General features: G+C 42.1%; 1 protein-coding gene across 2 annotated transcripts; it reads right to left on the reverse strand.

The window, feature by feature from the left end:
- Nucleotides 1-1,500: 1,500 nt before the first annotated feature.
- Nucleotides 1,501-20,858, reverse strand: ssh2b (slingshot protein phosphatase 2b). Of its 2 annotated transcripts, XM_085174495.1 has the most exons (15): nucleotides 20,722-20,858; nucleotides 16,659-16,702; nucleotides 8,341-8,453; nucleotides 8,182-8,246; nucleotides 7,970-8,091; nucleotides 7,817-7,882; nucleotides 7,664-7,729; nucleotides 7,358-7,552; nucleotides 7,162-7,255; nucleotides 6,890-7,018; nucleotides 6,569-6,615; nucleotides 6,208-6,354; nucleotides 5,916-6,116; nucleotides 4,683-5,715; nucleotides 1,501-4,256 (listed from the first exon to the last, which is right to left on the reverse strand). In XM_085174495.1, the coding sequence occupies exons 1-15, from the start codon at nucleotides 20,782-20,784 to the stop codon at nucleotides 2,961-2,963; spliced, it is 3,681 nt and encodes a 1,226-aa protein (XP_085030621.1). In that variant the 5' UTR covers nucleotides 20,785-20,858; the 3' UTR covers nucleotides 1,501-2,960. The 2 variants fall into 2 exon arrangements, with proteins under 2 accessions (XP_085030621.1, XP_085030620.1); XM_085174494.1 differs by lacking the exons at nucleotides 16,659-16,702; nucleotides 20,722-20,858 and adding an exon at nucleotides 10,545-11,432.
- Between the last annotated feature and the right edge of the window lie 17 nt (nucleotides 20,859-20,875).

Genomic DNA, 20,875 nt, shown 5'->3' on the forward strand with positions numbered 1-20,875 from the left:
CTTGACTGACATAGTCTTTATTTATTTTATTAATAAAAGATTTTATTACCTGATAACCAAACAGCCCTCATCACAGCCCTTCCTTTCACCTCTAATGGTACACAGCATTAATTAAGGTGACCTTTGACCTTTTACACCTGTTGTAGTAGTTGGTAGCTGAGGACAGACAAAGGGGAAGTTGGTTCTCTGGTGTTATTGCACTCTCAGCATACCTGGATACCTGAAGTGTGTGCTGATCCGGCTCTGGCTGTCTTTCTTTGTTTCAGTCACGAGACTTCATCAGCAGGGAGAATCCATTCCAACTCAGAATCTTTCTGTGATTCTCTGCATCCTGGTGTCAGGACTTTCATAAAGAAAAAAAGAGAACATCAGAGAAATTTTCTTTCCTGCGCTCCGTTAATTTAACACGGCATCATATTTGTGCTCAAGGTCTGAAGATCTGTATGTGATAGTAACCAGAATACATTACTGGTTTCAGGTCCTGCTTGTGCCTTCTTTTTTTTTTTTTTTTTACTGTGGAGCCAAAGTGTGAAATTTGTTCACAGTAACAGCAAAATGCTTGACTAATAAATACCTAGAATGACAAAACAAACCAAAATGTCATTCTCCAACGGCTATGCATTTAAAATGCATTAACTTTACCTCTGACTGTAAATACCAAACATGTCAGTATACATAACAAAATCTTTAAGTTACTGTTTTTTCGACTTTGTTAGGTACTCTTCTTCCCTTGCTCATTTGTGCAATGTAATTAGCCGATCACATGGCAGCAACTCAATACATTTATGTAGACAAGCATGGTTGTTGGTGCCAGACGGACTAGTCTGAGCATTTCAGAAACTGTTGACCTACTGGGATTATCCCACACAACCGTCTCTAGTTTATAGAGAATCATCCAAAAACAGACAAAATATCCAGTGATCAATGCCTTGTTGATGTCAAAGATCAAATGAGAACGCCCAGAATATTTTAGGTCTGCAGAAGAGCATCTCTGAACAGCAGATGGAAAGGAAACAGGAAATGATCACACAGAGTCGCTTAAATTAGATGTTAGAAAAACATCACCTGGTCTGAGTTTCTTGATTTCTGCAGCAACATTTGGATGGTAGGTTCAGAATGAGGCATAAACAGCATGGAAGTATGGTTCCAACCTGCCTCGTAAAACTGACTCAGGCTGCTGGTGTAATAGTGTGGGGGATATGTTCTTGGAACACTTTAGACCCTTTAGTACCAACTTAGCATCGTTTAAACACCACAGCCTACCTACTGTACTGTTGCCAGGTTCATTCATTTATGACCCATCTTCCTGCTTCCAGCAGGATAATGAGCCATTTAAAAAAAAAATGCTGAAAAATGCTGAACAGTGTAGCTGACTAAGAGAAAAACAGGAAGAGTCATTTTTACATACATTGACATTTACTGTGAATGTATGTAGAATGAAGCCAAATTAGTTAGTTCATTAAGAAAAAGTGAGGGAAAGAATCACAGTAAGCCCGACTCTTAATTTCCATTGTTTAATGGTCACAGTTAAAGCACGTGATATAAAATAATATTTACACAGACAATACACACATACCCAACAGTTCCTACTACATAAGCATGCTCCCCCAAAGTAGCAAAACACTTAAAAAAAAGCCACAATTAAAATTAAAAAGGGAGTAAAGTGCATGTATGACACACGTCTCTGTACAGACATTTCTGATAGGCTGCAGAGAAGCTTCACTTGCCAATCACAGGCACGCTCCTAAAAAGTTTACAAAAGACATAAAGATCCATTAAAATAAAATAAAAAGTGCACGCTCACTTGGTAAAGTTGTGCTACACAGTCTCACTCACACAGACACAAACCAGATCTAAAAAACAAACAAACAAAAAACAGGGAGATCCTAAAATATCAACAGTCACAATATACAACCTTTACATCCCCAAAGAGAACATAGCCAAAAACTCACAAATATACACTCTGCCTTTAAACCCCAGCACCCTGACCTACTCTCTCTCACACAGTTAAACATAAACAAAACTCTAGTTTGTGTGACATCTGGAGTGTGAGGAGAGACAGTTTACTGAGTGATGAAGTCAAACGTGTTTCTGATTGAGAAGTACATTCCAGGAACCCGGAGTCGGATGTTTGTGCAGGTCAGATTTGGTTGACTTACTGAGGTATTGTGTAGTTAAAACAAACTAAACAAAAAGCAGGCCTCTTCTCTTTTCATTATGCTCAAATAAACTGGTGAAAACCTGCGTATGCAGCTTACACTGAGGGAAGAGTCAGAGCTTCACGACTGACTTTCACTGGAATTATTCTGTCGCGACGAAGAGTCTCCGTCCAACGACTTTTATGTTCAGGACCAAATCAGCCGGTTTGACAAGCAGGTGTTGGTGTGATTTATTTATTTATATTCTTTCTTTCTTCCTTTTTGCCAACATAGTTACCAGATTATACAAGAGGGACCGTTTTCTCCAGCATAAATGGCACATTTTTCTGAAGAGACGTCAAAGCATGAGAAGAGGGGAAACAGAGGCTACATTCCAGCTAACATTACGTTTGACAGCCAAAAATATCAAGTCGACTAAAGGAGAAACCAGCAACGATGTGATGAGTGAGTATGTGCACGCTTGGGTATTATTAACATTTCAAACATGTGACCCATGTACATCTCTGGATGACATTTTCTTTTCTTTTTTTGTTTTATCTTCTCAAAGTGTTTTATTTCAGTCTCAGTTAACTGGGACTGTCGTAGCCTTGCCGCTTTTCCTGTGCCGAGACCAGATTCCCATATCACGGATTTTTACAGAAGAGGGAAAAAAGAAACTACTAAACACATCCCTTAAGGCAAGAGGCGTCGGCTTGTTTTGCTAAATAAATCCAAAATATGCACTTGACTTTCGTTTCTGATGGGCACGTTATCTCTCTCTTTCTCTCATGCACACGTACACAGATGCACACCTGCTGAGGGTTACATGGTGTGGTAAAGGGTGCTAACAGTTCTCTTCTTAAGCCGCCTCAGCGGGTGAGTCCTTCCGTATTGCTGCCTTGTTGTCAGAAGTGTTGGCCCAGGCGAGTGCAGAGATTCTTGGCCAAAGTTTAAAGGCTTTCCACTGTGAGGATTCGGATTTGATGGTGCAGAGACTGCTGAGGTTTCCCCAGCTTTAGGAAGCCTCTGAGTGGTTGTCTCAAGGATCTCTGGCTGCTGGACAGTGGAGGAAGGAGAGTTGTGAACCCGCTGCTTCTTGGATTCGTCGCTGGCTGAATGGAGTGGGTGTTGTGCTGAGGGTGAAGCTACGGTGGAACGGCTAAGTTCCCAGTCACTCAAGTCATTGGCGAGCAGCTCCAAGCAGCCCAGTTTAGCCAGGGAGGCTGAGCGCTTCATCATGGATGGAGGGGTCAGCCCTGCCTGACGAATCCTGGCTTCCACCTCTTGTACCCTCTTCTGGATACTGCCACCTCGCTCCTGCGCCTGACCCAAACACCTGGCCTTGCACTTTCCAGCCATGCTCACCTGCTGCAGGAAGGCACCCAGCTCACACAAAGTCTCCCACGTCTCCCTCTTGAAAATGTCACTGTGGGGTCCTTCTGTGGGACAACCCCAGTCTGTGCCCGACTCGAGCTCAGTGACGCCCTCCAGACACAGGAAGTTCACAGACGCAAAGGGAGAATGGGGAGAGTGGTGGAAAGGAGAAGAGGTAGAGAGCAATCTAGTTTCAGCAGGCCAGAGTTTCTGTCCTTTTGTGCTTTTTTCGTTATCCCCAAGGGCCCCCATCGCAGCATGAGTGCCCTCACTTTCAGCTGGTCCAGACTTCCCATCCTCCTTTCCCTGATCCTTGTGCACCGTGTGAACTGCAGATGCCTGTGAGCAAATGGATGCATCGTAGGAAGTAGACAATGTTTCACAATGGATGCTGTGTGGACGCCTGTGAGAGTTGGAGGTACAGCCAGAGAGAGAAGGCGGTGAAGAAGAGAGAGGCGGGGTCTCATGCTCCTGTTTCATTCTTTGCTCCAGCTGCTGTGTAACACGTCGCACCGACCCTCGTGTCCAGTCACTGTAAAGACAGGCGGGGGCCTCCTCTTCCTCCTCTTTCAATTCTGCTTTTATATCCCCAGATTCCTTGTGTGCAAGAACAACACTATCTTCAATTTCCTGCTTCAACTTCCTCACATCCTGATCCTGGGGACCTTGAGGTTCAGTCTGGCTATCAGAGCCAAGAGGCGAAGTCTCTTTGGGCTTCAGGCCTGTGACCTGCACAGGCATTTTCTGGAAAAAAAAAAAGAGAGAGAGAGAGAAAAAGAGATATAATATAAAAGACCATTAATTTAAAAGCACAATGAAAGCATTGCTACAATCGCAATGTATTTGTGACAGATGTGCCACCAGGTGGCGCAACATAGCTTAAGAACAAAAAACCATTCTGAATAAATCTGGTAAGATTGATAGGAACTGCTATGGGTTCAGTTCAGTCCCAAGTATCTTAAATATATATGTAAAAATATTTCATTTTTTCACTTCACTGAGTATCTCACACAAGAGCAGCCTGGAAACAGATCATAACATCCATACATGTGGCTACATTATACACAGCCAAGCCGAGCCCACTGCCAGAGCACGGGTGGAGACTATATGCGGCCCAAATCTGGAAATGTTTAGAGTTGTCTGGGAAAGTTTGCTACAAGCATTGTTTACCTTTCTTTTCCCTTCATCCTTCCCCTCACTGGGGGAGACCTCCTGCAGTGGTGGCTGGTTTTCTTTGCCACAACTCTTCAGCTGGTGCGACTGCTGCGCTGCAGTACAGTGAGTTTTCCCATCTAGACTCATCCCCTTAAATTTTTCCCTGGCACTGAAAAAGTTGATGTGGTCTGCACTGTGGCCGAACACCAGCACATTTTCATGTGGAATGGCACTAGGATAAGTGATAAAATCGTTAGTGGACGGATGTTGGGCTGCCAAACTGTCCAAAGATGAGCCATATGTCTGTTGGGCACAGTCTAGGTTTTTGACAAGCGCTGGGGCAGAGAGGCAGTCTGTTCCAGCCTGCTTTGTGCTTGGGGTTTGTGTTGCGGTAGGCTCAGGCACTGACACAAGCACTGTTTTTACAGAAGGAGAACAGGACAACACCTGTGGCTTTAGAACTCCATCGGCTAGATTTGGAGATGGAGCAGGAGAGTGGGAGAGGTGGTGAAGGGAGGGAGGTGGATGAGGCTGGCCCACCAAAACACTTTGTGCAACAGTCACCTTATCGGTCTTTGGAGGCTCAGGCACCACAGTGGCGGCCCTTGGTTGAGAGACAGGAGGTAACATGGGCCGATTCCCAGAGTCAAATACGCCATTGGACAGCGGAGGAGATAACAGAGACACAGAAGCAGCTGTGGAGTCAGAACAAGGACGGTCCTGCCGGCTGCTCCGACCTACAGCAGAACGAGATGCTTCAGCATGACCTGATGGAGCTGCCGCACCTTTAAAGGAAGAAGAGCTAAGCTGATTGGAATGGATGCCCGTATCTGGCTGACTAGTTGAGTGTGTTGCTTTGCTGCCAGTAGAACTTCCCAGTGATTCCAGCAGTTCTTTTACCGAGGGACCAGTTATGTTGCTGGCTTGGTTGTGGGGATCTGAGCGGCCCAGGCTGTGGGGCTGTGCGTAGGATTTGGAGAGTGGCTCGTGGTGTTCAGACAGATCGCTATCAGAGTGAGAACGCCACAGTTTGTTGTGCCTCTGCTTGCTGCGGAAGAAAGTGAAAATGAAGTAACATATCACTTCTCAGAATTCTTTGCATGAAATTGACAGAGGAATATTTTTGGTGGTTTTTTTTTTTACATTGTTTTATAAGATTTTGATAATGCACTTCTTTCTGCCAGTATCAATATTTACATTACCATGGATGATATCTGTGTGTGTGTGTGTGTGTGTGTGTGTGTGTACCTGGCCATGAGTATTCCCTGATACTCCTCCAACTGTCTCATAAAAGAGGGGTTGGGTTTGGTAACAGTTCGACGCTCTTTGACGTAATCAAAGGCTTTTTTCAAATCCCAGCCGTACTCCTTCATGGCATACGCTATCACTGTGGCCGCAGACCGGCTAATCCCCATTTTACAGTGCACCAGGCACTTGGACCCAGATTTCCTAGGGTAGATATTAAGAATGATTGTCATTCTCGATAGATCTCATTCCTCGCAGGAAAAAAAAGAGAGAGGATGAAACATCTCAAACTCACTTGGCTCTAGATATAAACTTGTAGGTGTCATTCCAATAGGCTAGCAGGTCAGTGGCCTCCTCATCATACACACGGATGTTGTGGTACTCGAACACACCGGGAAAGAAGTTATCAATCTCCCTTGTTACATTCAGGATGTAATGAACTCTGAGTGACAGAAAGACATAAACGAGAGAAAAGATGAGCCTTAGATGAGAGAGGGGTATGTAGGTATGTACTGATTTGTAAAACTGAACTTGTTGGTATAACAGAATGAAGAACATTTAATTTCATCCTAATAAAGCAAGTTTTAGTTTTTTTATTCCGAACAGTCAGTTTTGTTGTTTGGGTTTTTTCCCCCCCCCCCCCCCTCCGTCCTTACCCACAGTTCTGTAACTCGTCCAGATTGGATGCATTCCACTCAGATCCCTGCAGGAAACAAAAAGGAATCCTCAGACTTGTTCACCACCTTCCAATAAGCTTTTCATAATGCTGAAGTCCAGTGAGAAGAAATGATTGACATACAGTGAGTTCTCCAAACCCAACAACAGCAAAGTACCTTAAAACTGTTCTGAATTTAAAATTACACAAGACTATCTTGCACTTTGTGAGAATCAGATCCAGGATACAGGCGTGGGAGATCAGAAACATTTTATATTCTCTGCTGCTAAAAGCAACAGAGGTGTTTCAGAGGTTAACCTACCAAGAACACGTGGTCAAAGATCTCCGTAGGACTGTCCATCTGGCCCAGAATGACAATCATCTCATTGTCGATGAACTCCTTGAACTCTCGCAGATTGCATGTCATGTGCATTTCCAGCTCTGTTCGGATCTAAAGAACACATCCAGGACAGAAAGAGACACGTGCAGGCAAAATGTAAAGTCACACAATAATGACTAACAAATAAATAAATAAAACAGCATGGCATTTTCCAAACATTTTCTTTGACTGGGAGATGCTCGAAGCAGACTCACCTCTTTGCAGGTGACATTCTCTAGATCTTTCTGCATCATGATTTCGCGCAAACTGGCTTTGATCTGACGCTCAGTCAGCTCTCTTTCTGTAGGTCTGTAGAAACATTATGATGGTGGAAGAATATATGAAATAAGTTCATGTCTATCGGTTTTCCACATAGAGAACATATCTGACAAACATCACTTGGCTACTTACACGTCAGAGAAGAGAACTGGAGAGTCGGCACGGTGTGACTGCACGTCCTGCATGGCGTTCCACTCGTTGATGCGGGTCTGGTCGGAGGAGACCCTGCTCTGATAGTAGCTGACCCAGGTGAGGAACAAGCTGCCTGGAAAGTAGTTATGACTACGGGCCACCTCGCAGGCTTTATGGAGTGACTGGAGGGCTGACCTGTCAGGAAAAAAAACAAAAAAACATGACTTCTAAATAAAATGGGAAAAAACAGAAACCAGCGAACAATAAAAATATCCACAGCTGTACCAATTATCCAGTATGACTCACCACATGGCTTGCACAGAAACAGGCTTGAATACATGCACCCTGCTGTCAGTTGATACACTGAAACCCCTGTGAGCAGGAACAGAGGAAGTATAGTGAGTTAAAAATCTTAGCTATCTCATGTTTAACGTGTCCTGTGCTGAAGAATTTGCTTACCCATCTCCATCTAGATGTATTAAGGTGTCGCTCCACAGGGGCAAAACCAGCCCAACAGAACACGAGCTGAGTGGGGAAAACAGTTTTCATGTTATACCTTTAACCAGAACACCAAAACCAGCAGGTACCTAAAATCTTGTGTGTCACTCTCACCCATCTACAGGGCTAAAATCCATTCCTAGCACCACGCTCTCCTCCGTGTCCTGCCGACCATTGGTTGAGACCACCACCATGTAGCGGGTGATCTGAGCATGTGCGCTCTCCAAACGAACCGCCTAGAGAAAGAAAAAACAAAACAAAACGCAGTTTGTGACTCGACAGTTAAATAAAATCAGTGAGACTTTTGTGTTTTTATGGGTACCCACCAGTTTGATGTTGTCCTCTGGTCTGAGGAGAGTAAACATCGTCTGTAGGTGCTGCTGGATATCTCCTGGCAAGATGAAAGTAACGCATACATGATGCAAGATGGCAAAAGTTAAAGAGTTAAACAGTCAGTGGCTGCTGAGGGGGAATTTTCACCTCACCTGCATGTTTGCTGCGCAGCTGGGAGAAACGGGAGGCAGACGAAGAAGAGGAGCCATTTCCTCGAGGCAAGAACAGAGCAGCTCCCTTAACGGTCAGGAAACTTTCACTGATGCTGCACAAAGACAGAAAAGATTGAACGGTGAGCAATATCCACCCACACATCTATCACAAAACTCATCCTTGGAAGACTTTACAGCTTTTACTGACTTTTTGTTAAGTTTCTCCAAGGTCCACTGACAGAAAGCGCAAAGAGCAGAACTTTTGACACTTTATTATTTTCAGACATTTTCAATAAAAATTTTAATTTGCAGCTTCTCAAATGTGAGGATTTTGAGCTCGTCTCCATCATTTGAAAAGTACATTATCCTGGAATGTTGCACAGACTTGAAGCAACAAAAATCATTTTGGCTGATGGAAATTTATGACAAGCATTTTTTCATAAATTTATGTGAATTAATGAGTTATGTTGGTCTGATCTGTTACAGTGGTGACATACAGACATAAACACACTTGTTTCATTATGCTGATTTTAAAAAAGGAAGTAAGAAAAACAAAAAGCAGAATATGAAGTACGGGTGACTTTGTAGTCTTAAAGTTGAATGCATTTCAAAAGTAGTTATTCAGTTCAATGCTTTCTTAGAAAACACTCATATTTTCCAAAACAACACAATAATCCCACAACAGAAATAATGGGACGATTTCTGAGTGATCAGATGATTGTATTAGAAACCAGAGCACATGTGGGCTTAACTGAACTGGTAATATTTACTGAATAACAGAATGACAGCAGACAGAATGTTCTGAGTTACAAAGACTTAAAGTTTTGTTGTTCATCCGGTTACCATTTCTTCATAAAACAAGGCAACTGCAACTTCAGTGACTTTGGCTGCAACTTCAGTACCAAATTAAGATGGCAGTCCCAGCTAAGCTTCTTCATGGTCTGAACAACAGACTTACGTAATGAACTTAAGATATCTGACGCCAGCCTATTATTCTGCTATTATTATAAGAAGTATTATGGTCATTATTATTATTATTACTACTACACACAGGCTTTGTCCCACACAATGTGAGCAAGAAAGACAAAGTCTCATTGTCTTCTGTGATGATGAGTAAAAGCAAAATCACCAGTAACACCAGCGATCGCTGACTAATTCGTCACTCCATCTGGGCAGCAAGTTTAAATATAGGCTTGAGCTAAGGAAAGACCGTCAAAGACAGGAAGTCATGTTGTTGTTGTCTGCTGTGATGATGCGGGAGGAAAGGAAACAAAGGCAAAGGAGGATGAACCTGCAATGGACAGCAGTCATTACTGAAGTGACAATTATGGCAAACTAAGCAAACTTTCATGCAAGTTTCCAAGTTAGAAAAAGTGGATGTTAAGAGTCTCTGACACCCACGCTGACTTGCACACACACACAATTTTCTTCATGACATGATGTACAGAACACTGGACAAATATCTGCGCGAGCATAGTGCATCCTAGTTAACTTTTTATATTGAAAAAAGGCATTGATCAACAAAAATCAAGAAGTGAATGCATTGGAATCACTGAAAACGCTGACAAATAAGTCCTTCTGTTGATGCACTGTGCTGCAGGCAGACCAAGAATATGTCAGAGGCAATACAATGCCAGAGAGGACAGAGGCTGACAGCTGGGCTTGCACACAGACTCACACAAGCAAACACTAGACAGATGTCTAACTCAAGTGCTAATGAAGTGTTTGTGCAAATTATATCTTGACATGCTTCTTCCAAGCCATAAATTTCCAATTAAATGCAAGTGTCGTTCCCGTGGCTTTCACAATGAAGGCCAAATAATCACATCCCCTGATTCTGCTGAGGGTACATCGTGTGCTTTGCTCTGCTGTGTCCCCCCTCAGGATGCATTTAAGGAACAGCTAAAGGTGGGTGGAGAGAAGTGCATCCTAGCAGATGAGTAAAAGCATCTGGCAGATATGTCAAAAAGGAAGCAAAGGGAAGGAAACCTGTTCCTGTAGCCACTCGTTCAGCTGCTGTGCTGCTATATCCTTCTTATGAAGTCATTAAGAGAAAAACCACATGTTCATACAGGTGCACACTAAGTCTATGCTGAAGTTTGGAGTAGACCATTAAAATGGCACTGCAGGCAATATAATAATTCATGTAGTGTTATCGTTACTATAAGCAAGGAAAGCTCCGGACTGTGAGCCCTGCTACTTACAGCTGATAAATTTCCACCTGAGAGATCACAGAGTTCTCGGTAAAATACGGTCTGATCTTCACCCCGCAGCAGGCGCAGAAGCAGCCGGCCGACGAGCTCCGCGGGGCGGTCACAACGCCGGGAGGCATCGTTGCTCCCGGAGTGCGGGCAGGGCGCGCGGAGACGACAGTCGACGATGTGCGAAGTAAAGTTGTGAAGACGCAGAAGCTCTGCTCTAAGACCACACGGTGCTTCGTTTTTTATTCAATTTTTTTTTTTTTTTTTATCGCAGATTTAGAAAATTAGCTCTAAACCGACAGATTTCATAGAGCGGAACAATCTAATATTATAAAGCGACAAAGCACTAACATATTTAAGAGCGCCTGTGACAGAGCAGGTGCCTCACAACAGCTGATCCATGGTCTGCTGTTTGATGTGTCTGCAGCAGGCTGCGGTAAATCTTGCCGCTGAGGGGGAGGAGACACACATGGTCCAATCCGTGACAACAGCAGTCTGAGGAAGACTACGAGGAATTATTGGAGACATGGTGAAAGTGTGCAAGAAAGACAGCCACAAGTACCCGGATAAAAGTGTTTAACTGTCAGAATGGCAGTCGGTGGCATTCCTATATGCTTTACAACAGCCTCGAGACGTCACTGAAATTCCTCACGCTGTTCCTGGGTCACCATGTTTTTCCACGTAACACGCAGAAGGAAGTGGCTGCTTTAAATGTAATGTAAGAATAACAAATAATGACAATTTCCAGCTGTGTCAACATAACTAATAAGGGAGCTAAACGCTACATAAAAACTCTCCATAATTAAAACATTTTTTCTTTTTAAAATGTGGATGTGCCCATGTGTCTGGCTGACAGCCTGATTGAAAAACTAACCAAGCAATCCCAGAAAGCATTACTTTAGAGACCCCCCCCCCCCCCCACACACACACACACACACACACTTTGAGCTTCTTATCAGCACCTTAACAACACCACAGTATTTTCTCCACAATAACATCTGAGAGGAAATGTTTTTCTGTTCATAGGCTAGTACAATCTTTAACAGTAATGCATTTTTGCTTCTTCTTAAGGTAACAAACCCATAAAAATGCAAGTAATAAAGGGTAGAAAGCTTTTAAGCAAGGTTGATAGGTTCAATTGTTATATTAGACAGGGGTATTTCAAAATCAGTACACCCCTAGTTCTTATAACCATAACCTGACACTGAATGTGTATCCAGCAACAGCATGACAACAACAACAACAACAGAAAAAAAAGAGATTGAGAAACCTGGAAGGAGATTTCAGGCTGCCTGTGAACTAAGTAGAAACTTGACCTTAGACTTGGTTGTGCTGCTTGTTGATCCCTTGTGGTTTCAATTACAAACTAAGGGTAACTATTTGGCCACCAGCTGACTGCCAGTTTATATCCCAGGATAAACAACTGCAGTGAGGTGTTTTTCCTCTTAGGTCGACCTGTGTCAATGACCCAAGAGGCAACCGATGAACTGAGCTGATGAGCTCAATGAAGCTACAGATTTTGACCTCGTCTGACAGATCCTTACAAAGAGAAAGGCGTTTATTTATTAGACTGCAGAGTCACATGTGGTTAAATGTATCACAGCATGAACAATAAATGGTGTAACAGTACAGTCAAGCTTTAAGTAGATAAAGAATAAGCAGTGATATATAAAGCAGGAGAAGGGATGGGAAGTGGCATCCATTTACAAATTGAATGAATTCTTTTGTAACTTGTTTAAATTCAATTTGATCCAAAATTCATCTTAAGTCGTGTTATAGTGTAAAGCAATGATGTGACATCCGACTGCGTATCTAATCTTACCCATTTTCTATCACTCCTGGCAGTTGCAAACTGATAATGATGTGAAATTTTTGCAGACCTGAGTCACATGTGAGCGTTTTTTTCCCTGCTCAGTGGTCAGACTCAGAGATAATGAAGCAGGTGTGGTTATGCTGAACATATCAATAAGGGAACTGATAAAGATCAGAGCTATAAGCAGAACAGATAATGATACAGGTATCTAAAAACTTACCAGTTTCTAAGCAGAGGCAGACACATGTTACAAACAATCACAGGGAGGCCTTCCTCATCAACTAATAACAGCTTAACCTGACAGCCACTTTTCCACTCTCCCTCTCATCTCCCTGTTGGCCTCTCACATCGACCCCTTCAAAATCCCTACCATCTCCCTCCTTACTTTAACCGGTGTTATTGATTAGGGAAAGATCTGTGGCATCTTCTTGTAAGGGCGCTGGAGGGATAGCTAAGAATAATCACGAGGTTGTTCATTCCCACCTTTGGGATTTACAGACTCTCAGCAACCCACATGTTTATGTGTGAGATGTTGAAACCATCTCTCAAGTTCCACCTAGCTATTCTTCCCCTTTGACTGCTGAAATTCAAACCATCCAATAGCAAGTGGCGAATGCCAGGATGTAGTTTTTACATGTAGACACCAGACACTCTGCTGCTCTCATGTTTCCAAACATGCAAACACAGACAGTCACCTTAGTGATCGCAGCTTCACCTTGTGTATACATTCACACACCCAGACTTTACAGTATGTCTTTGAATCACACATCACCTGTTAAACATCTGCGATGAGCATCACACACCAACAAGAAGTCTAATAAATCAGCCTGCTAGCATGACTACAGTATATCTGAATTACATAAGAATGAATACAAATCTGTAGAGGCACACAAATGTATAAATGTATCACAAATGGAAATGAGTCCCATTCAGACATATAATCCTTTGTTCCACTTTTCCCCTCCTCTGACTACAGAACTATGAGATTATAAGAGATCAGAAATACTCTCCGATTGTAGTCATAATAAGTAACCTCTCTTTCTCCTAATTTCCCCTCTGCATGGTCCGCCAGTGATGTTGCTGCTTTTTGCTGATGTCACCAACTTGCTGATGTCACTGGCTTTAATCAGCAGCACTGCAGTGGGCTTGCTTACGCAGGCAGGCGCGCTGCCTCACTGAAGCCTTATTCCAGTTTGAATGAATCTCACCACCTGTGTCAGAGATGAGCTCTGCTGCAGCTGCTGACTTGTACGGCGCAGCGAGCACAGACGTCAGCAGCGGGGAGGGGGGAAAACGAACAGATTGCCTCTGAGACTTTGGGAACGTGAATTCAGTGGCCAGGCTCAGCTTTAGTGAATGGCTGCTGGAATTGTGAATATGCAACATGCAGCTTGAACTTAAAGAAACAGTGAAATGAAAAATGCACACACAGCATCAGTTTATTTTTCCTTTTGCTATACCCTACATGTGTGTTAATTTCTTTACTTTTGAAAATAATTCTCGTCTTTTACCTTCAACTAAAACACAGAAATATGACTTTAATAAGACTCGGCTAGCACTCATTAATAGTTACACTGATTTTTATACAATTAAATGAATCCTGATCTGACAGTGTGGGTGAAGGAGACATGGACAGCTGGGGAAAACAAATCTCTCTACAGATACTTAAAAGGTGTATTTAATAATCTAGCTTGGAAGCAATTTTAGAAACAGCCCTTACAGGAGCTCACTTTTATTTCAGATGCTGAAAATAGTCTTATTTCTGCAAACATTTAAAAGGAAAATCAACAAAGAAAAAAAAGAAAATTAACTCAAAGAACTCTTTCTTTATTACAGTATTCTTTGCCCAAACTAACAATCATACTGGGAACAGGCTCACTTATTCCTACACATCATGCCCTTTCTCATGACCTCTCTAGGATATATCAGAGACTGTGTATTTATGCAGCAGATTGAGGGCTTTTCCGTTAGTCTGATGTATGAAATCAGCGACTGTGGAACTCATTAGTTTAAAATTGAATTTGTGAACAAGATTTGACAATTTAACTGAAGAAGTTACAAAGTGGCAGTCATATCATTGCGTCAGTGAAAAAGACTGTTGCATACTAATGCCCTCACTCAACGTCTCACGTAGGAGATACATTCCAAGTAAATCAAAGACAAAATGTTTGGTTTTTCATATATTAAAAAAATCCTGACACAAGCCACAAATTTTCTGCACTTGGTTTTTGTGGGCTTACCTCCACTCTGATTACATTTAATCATAGTGCTAACAATGACAGGTCACAGGAGTTTTTAATCATTAGATGCACCTCCTATTCAAACTGAACTTGGGGAAAAAAATTAAATTTAATACTTTGCTGCCTTTAAATGAAACATCTACAAAAACAAAACTAAAAAGATCCACTCTCTAATTATCTGCAACACCCCTTGCACATGCTTTTCTTAATTTATGAACATGTATTCTTGTGTTTCTTAATTTTTAGATATGATATGATTTTGTTTGTACACAAGGAATGAATAATAATAATAATAATAATAATAATAATAATAATAATAATACTGTAACTGATAATATCATGTCATGATTATATCCATTCATTCGCTTCCGCTTATCCTTTCCAGGGTCGCGGGGGGTGCTGGAACCTATCCCAGCTGTCATAGGGCGAGAGGCGGGGTACACCCTGGACAGGTCGCCAGTCTGTCGCAGGGCTAACACACAGAGACACAGACAACCATTCGCACTCGCATTCACTCACAGATTCACACCTATGGGCAATTTAGATTGACCAATTAACCTATCCCCACCAACTGCATGTTTTTGGACTGTGGGAGAAAGCTGGAATACCCGGAGAGAACCCACGCAAACACGGGGAGAACATGCAAACTCCACACAGAAAGACCCCGGCCTGATGGTGGAATTGAACTCAGGACCTTCTTGCTGTGCAGCAACAGTGCTAATCACCGTGCCACCGTGCTGCCCTGCTGATTATATCCAATAAACAAGTATTACAAAATCTGCATTGGTATCAGCTCCAAAAAGAAGTTTAAGACGTTCAGTTTTAGTGACCTACAACCCAGAGCAAATGATCTGCCTAGGAATACAAATAAAGCTTAACCAAATTTTAACATCTAATAACAGCTCAGAGGTCAAACAACTACTATATCAAATATATCATCTTGGCCCAGAACATCCCCGCTTATAACGCGCCCAAACCTGTAATCGAGCTGTGAACTGGGTATTAAAAACACTACAGGCGTTCCCCTCTGGGGGACAATATCACAAAGCTTCACAATAATAATAAAAAAGAGCTTTGAGGTTACTTTGAAGTCAAGACAAAGTAAGGCTATTCATTCAGTTTCACCTTTTTTTTTTTTAAATATGCTGCACTGGAAAATATGTGTAGGCATGGTAATGTAAAACAATGCATCACAGGATCCCTGATTTCCATTAAAAATATCACACTTATCCAGTTGTGTAAAGAATAAAAGAGAGAAAAATAATAACATTCATTTTAGGAGCTTACTGATATTCGATCATGTACCTGTCTCTGTGCACACAAACATGCACACAGCAAGCACAGATTTCAGTCGCAGCTGCACAAACACAGACAAATCTCAGCTGGATGATGAAGAGCTCCGATGACCAAACAGACACCGAGACTTTGGGAGTGGTTACCAATCTGCCCGTGGATCAACAGTGCAGTTCCCCTGACCCACATAGCAAGTTACTCACAGAGATACTGCTGCCCTCTAATGGGCTGTCTGCAAGCCACTGTTTATTATCTCATTCAGTGCGTGATTTCAGGATTATTAAAGGGCCAAACATAACAGAGGAGACCTAAAAGTGTTCAGTGGCAGAACAAATAAACACAACGGGCAGTGGAAGGAAGTAGCCAATTATCAGGGGACGAAAACCAGTTGCAAGTGTGGCTGAGTGAAACTGGATTAACCAGAATTCCAACTCTTAAGTAATAAGGGACAGCAGTGGATGCGATGCGATGATGACACAGTACAGGAGCCCTTTTTCAAGTCACAGCAGTATAGAAAGGCAGTCCTGCAGCGTCACACACATTTTATGATTATTTATTATCTGGGTATTTGGGAAAAGCCTTTTTTTCCTCCCACTTTGTGCGGATCAGGTCAGATCAGGTGAGAGGTCATGGGTAACAACCTAACATGCCCCGTGTTATGAACGGGCTTTTTTTGAGACTGAGAACATACATATCCAGTGGATTTCTGGTCCAGTGAACCAAATGCTTTCAAGTTTAACACACAGAGCTCAATGTGTGTCGGTATCTTACCTCCTCGGCTGAGAGCGGCGGTCATCCTCCCCGCTACCTGACTCCTGGGGAGATAAAATAAGAAAAATACATTTGAGAACAAGAGAAATGCAACAGCACAACATTACAAAGTCAACATATAAGAGTGCAGTCAGAGCCAATATCAGCAGTGTTAACTCTTCTTCTTTTCTAAATAAGGAAATAATATTTTATACACCGAATTGCCAAAAAGCATCCAATCCACAATTTTGCACAAAAAAAATAATTTTGGCATTGTTATATTAGATTCACGACTTCTAAAGTGTCATTTAAAAAAAAAAAAAAGAAATCACAGGAAAGCCCATCTTTAAATAGAGAAAACGTCACCATAAACAAATTTAGTGAAAACTCAAATGAGCTCTCAATTCATGCAAACAAATTGTAAACGAGAACAGAAAGGAAATCCCACTGTCCTATTTTGGGTAACAAAGACTAACTTGCATATTTCCATGTTTACACACACATTAAAAGCACAAGCATCCAGCTTAACATTCAACACTGCCTGAACTGACAGACACGGAGAGAGAGAGAGAAAGAGAGAGAGAGAGAGAGAGAGAGAGAGAGAGAGAGAGAGAGACCAGAGTTCAGCTTTAACTCAATTTACACACTCTCCAGGAAAATGACCTCAGTCTGTTTTTAAGGTGTGGCTGGACAGGGAATAACACAATCTCTCTGTCTCTCTCAGCTCACATACACAAGCATGAAGACATGAAGAGACAAAAAGAAACATTTAAATCCGAAAGTTGTGGAAAACAAAAATGTGCCAAACGTGGATGCTAAGGCTCAGTGGCTGATAAAATACCTGGCCCTTATCTTGTAATGCTTGTACTTATCTTGTTTACACCCTGTGTGAGCTTAACTAGCCTTTAATGACATTAAGATCACACAAAAGTAGATTAAAGGTTTATATATTTTAATAATAATAAACTCATACAGGGCTACTTCAGGGGGGTCTAGCCTGATTGGAGATCACAAAAAAAAATTAATACAGCCAGTAGATAATTTATGCAGTGTCAGTGTGAGAAGGAAGTATAGAACTGTAAAGTTTGGTCTTTGCCAGGTCTTGTGACACTGCTGTGGATCCAGTTAAGTGCAATAACTGCAAAAGGTGGTTCCCAGCTCCTTTAAGCCACAGTGTCCAAAGCAGATTTCCATTGTGGGGTTTCAGAATCAAGATATTTAAAACAGATCCTGTGCAATTGAAAGCAACTCATGTAAACAACCTGATGCTGGAGTAATGGTGTCACAGAAAGTTTCTGCTCCGTACGATTCTTTCTTGGTACAGTTTCACTAAGAAACTATTGGTTGGATTGCTAGATGGTGTGCTAGACAACAAAGCGACATAATTAGAACCTCGCTAACTCTTAGTGCTGAACATTTGAGCCTTTTGGAAACGATAGTATTAAAATATCTACTGCTGCAAAGATTACAATCATACTGATTTTATTGAGAAACTTTAAAAATTCAAAGCACCTAGTTGTACATGTTATTGAAAACTAAGAACAGGTTAGGGCAGGGGTGCCAAAAATAAGGCCCAGGAGCCTAAACTGGCCCAGCAAAGACTCTAAAGTGGTCCACTGGATGGCTTTGGAAAAAGTGAAGGAGGGCAAAATCTTTGAACTTTAAAGTGTAATTTTAGTTTTTCCAGCTTTCTCCTCTATGGCTATTCATCCTACACCAAAGTAATTAATTAACAGATAAACAACTAAACAAAAGAAAGGTTCCTGTATGCAAAATGGTTTTTTTTATAAGTCAGCACCTGAACTACATTTATTTTCTAAAATTTAATCTCAAAGAGACCTGGGATGTATAAACACTGATAAAAACCTGTTGAAACTCAGGTACTAAATGTGTAGTTAAACTTCTTTACATTGACAAAAAGGGGAATTTAATTCTATGGTTGTATGTCGCCTTTGATGTAAAATGAGCTTGACATAACAGAGTATGCAGCAGGAGGGGAAAAATGCATTAATGCATTTGTAATATCAACTTTAGTACAGCAGATTAGACAAAGTTTCTGTTACTGTTCTTTGTCCTACAGTACGATATAACATTTAGTGTTTATTTAGATTGGAAAACACACAGACTTTGCATATTTTGCATATGTATGAAAATGATTGATTTTTTTTCCAAAGCTTATGGAAATGTCAAGCCTGAACATGCGGTCTGGGCAGGGATCTGCATGTCCAGAGATCAGTCTGTGCTTACGTGTTACAGCCAAGATTATCACAATGCAAAAGTGCTTCTACCCTAAAGTGAACATGTGTGTATGTGTGTGCTCTGCCTGTAAACACAGCGAGCAGATACATTCACTCCACATAGGGTTCAAGCTAATATAAAGGGAGGAAGAGTGCTAGTAGACATGTCGCACACAGACAGACACGTCACATCCCCCCCCCCCCCCCTTCCACGCACACACACTCACACACACGGGGAGGGAAAAAAAAGCACAGGAAGCCATAAGTGTCTGTACAATTTGCTATCAAAAATATGTATGTGGCTTACAACTTGAAAGCACATTTCCACTACAAAAAGCTTCATACACTTCACAACCCCCGCCCTATTTACCTTCCTAAAAATCACACATGTGCTGACTTTTACAGCACACACTCATTCCTCAATTCACCATCACTTCTTGAAAGGCAGACACTTTAGCAGACAAGACTCCTTGCTACTTGTTGCTCAGTGATAAGACATAAAAACTCCTTCAACTACATTTCATCCTGGATGACAAATTACCTAAGAAATATGTGTACATAGCACGAAGGTTATCATTATGCCTACTCACAGAACCTGTTTGCTCTGAGCTATAAGGTAAAGGGTCCCTCTAAAGATATTCCATGACTGACAAAGTTTGTGGGAAAAATAGCTTGATTGCAGTTGAGATTTGGGGCAAAGCTGGGAGGAGGGGGAAAAAATACACAGTTCATCTAATCTTCTCCTGGGTCCAAGTAGCAAGTTAACAAGGGAAATTGCTTTCCCCTACTGTGCTCCATCTTGGAGTAAGCACACACTCTGAATCTACGTTAAAGGCTGTACAGTAAGCCAAGGAATTCACCTTAATGTGTAATTTAATCTGTAAACACTATATGACAATGCAACATACACTGGGAAGTTAATATAGGTCAACTTTTTCACATAATGTCAATAAAACACACACACAGAAGTGTGAAACAGATAACATTTTAATGGTAAACAGAGTGTGCTTGTATATTACTTCCTCCCTCTGTTTCTGCCTGTCTGATGGGGTTCCCTGTTTCTGTAGAAACCAGACAAGCAAAGGGAGTAGCAACAGGAAAACCACCTGCTCCTCTGCTTTGCATTGGGTACACTCCTGCCTTCAGTAAACGCACACGCACACACACACAAGCAGACAGACAGACAGGAAGAGAGAGGCAGACACATAGAAGGCATTCAGACAGAGAGACAGTCTGGGTACGTGACAGACCCGCAGAGAAAAAGAAAAGACGCGTCCACAGCCTCGTTTACATACAAGGCAGGACACTGCACCAGTGTTGTAAGAATAAATACCTGCACTCACGCGTGTCACTGGACAAATACCAACGCGACTACTTCACATATTTAAATTTATGCAGGTAAAAACCATTACATAATAACAGACATGACTTGTTGTCACACCATCGCTGAAAGTTTCTCTATTCTGGATACTGTAAGCAACTAACTGCCAGTTGAGCGTTTACAGTACCGGAAATGTACATACAATGAGCATATGTGTGCATTAAAACAAAAGGTGCTGTCATTTTCTTTCAAGTTAACCCTTTTATTGTATATAAGAAGAAATAAGAAGATATTTTCAGGTTAACTTAGCAGCTAGTAGCGACTAATACTGTAACTGAAAATGATGGGTAGCTATATGTCACGCATGCGCAGCAGCACAAAGGCAAGGCAGCTGGGTGACAGTGAGCAGCCGACAAAAAAGACAGCCAAAAATGAAGCCTCAAGTCGCCTTCCGTATCGAGGAGATGTGAGTTTGGTGGAGGCGGTAGAAGGAGTAGAGGAGGCTTCAGGGAAAAGCGGTTCTTACCGAAACGCAGGGGCTGGAGCTGGTGCTGGGGGTCGGTGAACGCTGCACGGTAACCAGCGCCATTCAGCAACCGGGAAGCGGACACCTGAGAGGAAGCGACGGCGGAGACACGAGCATAATTGTGTTGTGAGGGCGAAAGCCCAGTTGAACCTGA

Source organism: Neolamprologus multifasciatus, chromosome 10, assembly GCF_963576455.1.
Source record: "Neolamprologus multifasciatus chromosome 10, fNeoMul1.2, whole genome shotgun sequence".
Lineage (NCBI taxonomy): Eukaryota > Metazoa > Chordata > Actinopteri > Cichliformes > Cichlidae > Neolamprologus > Neolamprologus multifasciatus.

What these genes read in the sequence shown, in the direction of transcription:
- ssh2b (XM_085174494.1), bottom strand. Translation starts at nt 10,672, where the DNA reads ATGCCTCCCGGCGTTGTGACCGCCCCGCGGAGCTCGTCGGCCGGCTGC. An exon ending in GATTTTAGCCCTGTAGATGG is followed by an intron (nt 7,883 to 7,969) that starts GTGAGAGTGACA and finishes TTCCCCACTCAG; the next exon opens with CTCGTGTTCTGTTGGGCTGG. An exon ending in CAGGGAATACTCATGGCCAG is followed by an intron (nt 5,716 to 5,915) that starts GTACACACACAC and finishes TTTCTTCCGCAG; the next exon opens with CAAGCAGAGGCACAACAAAC.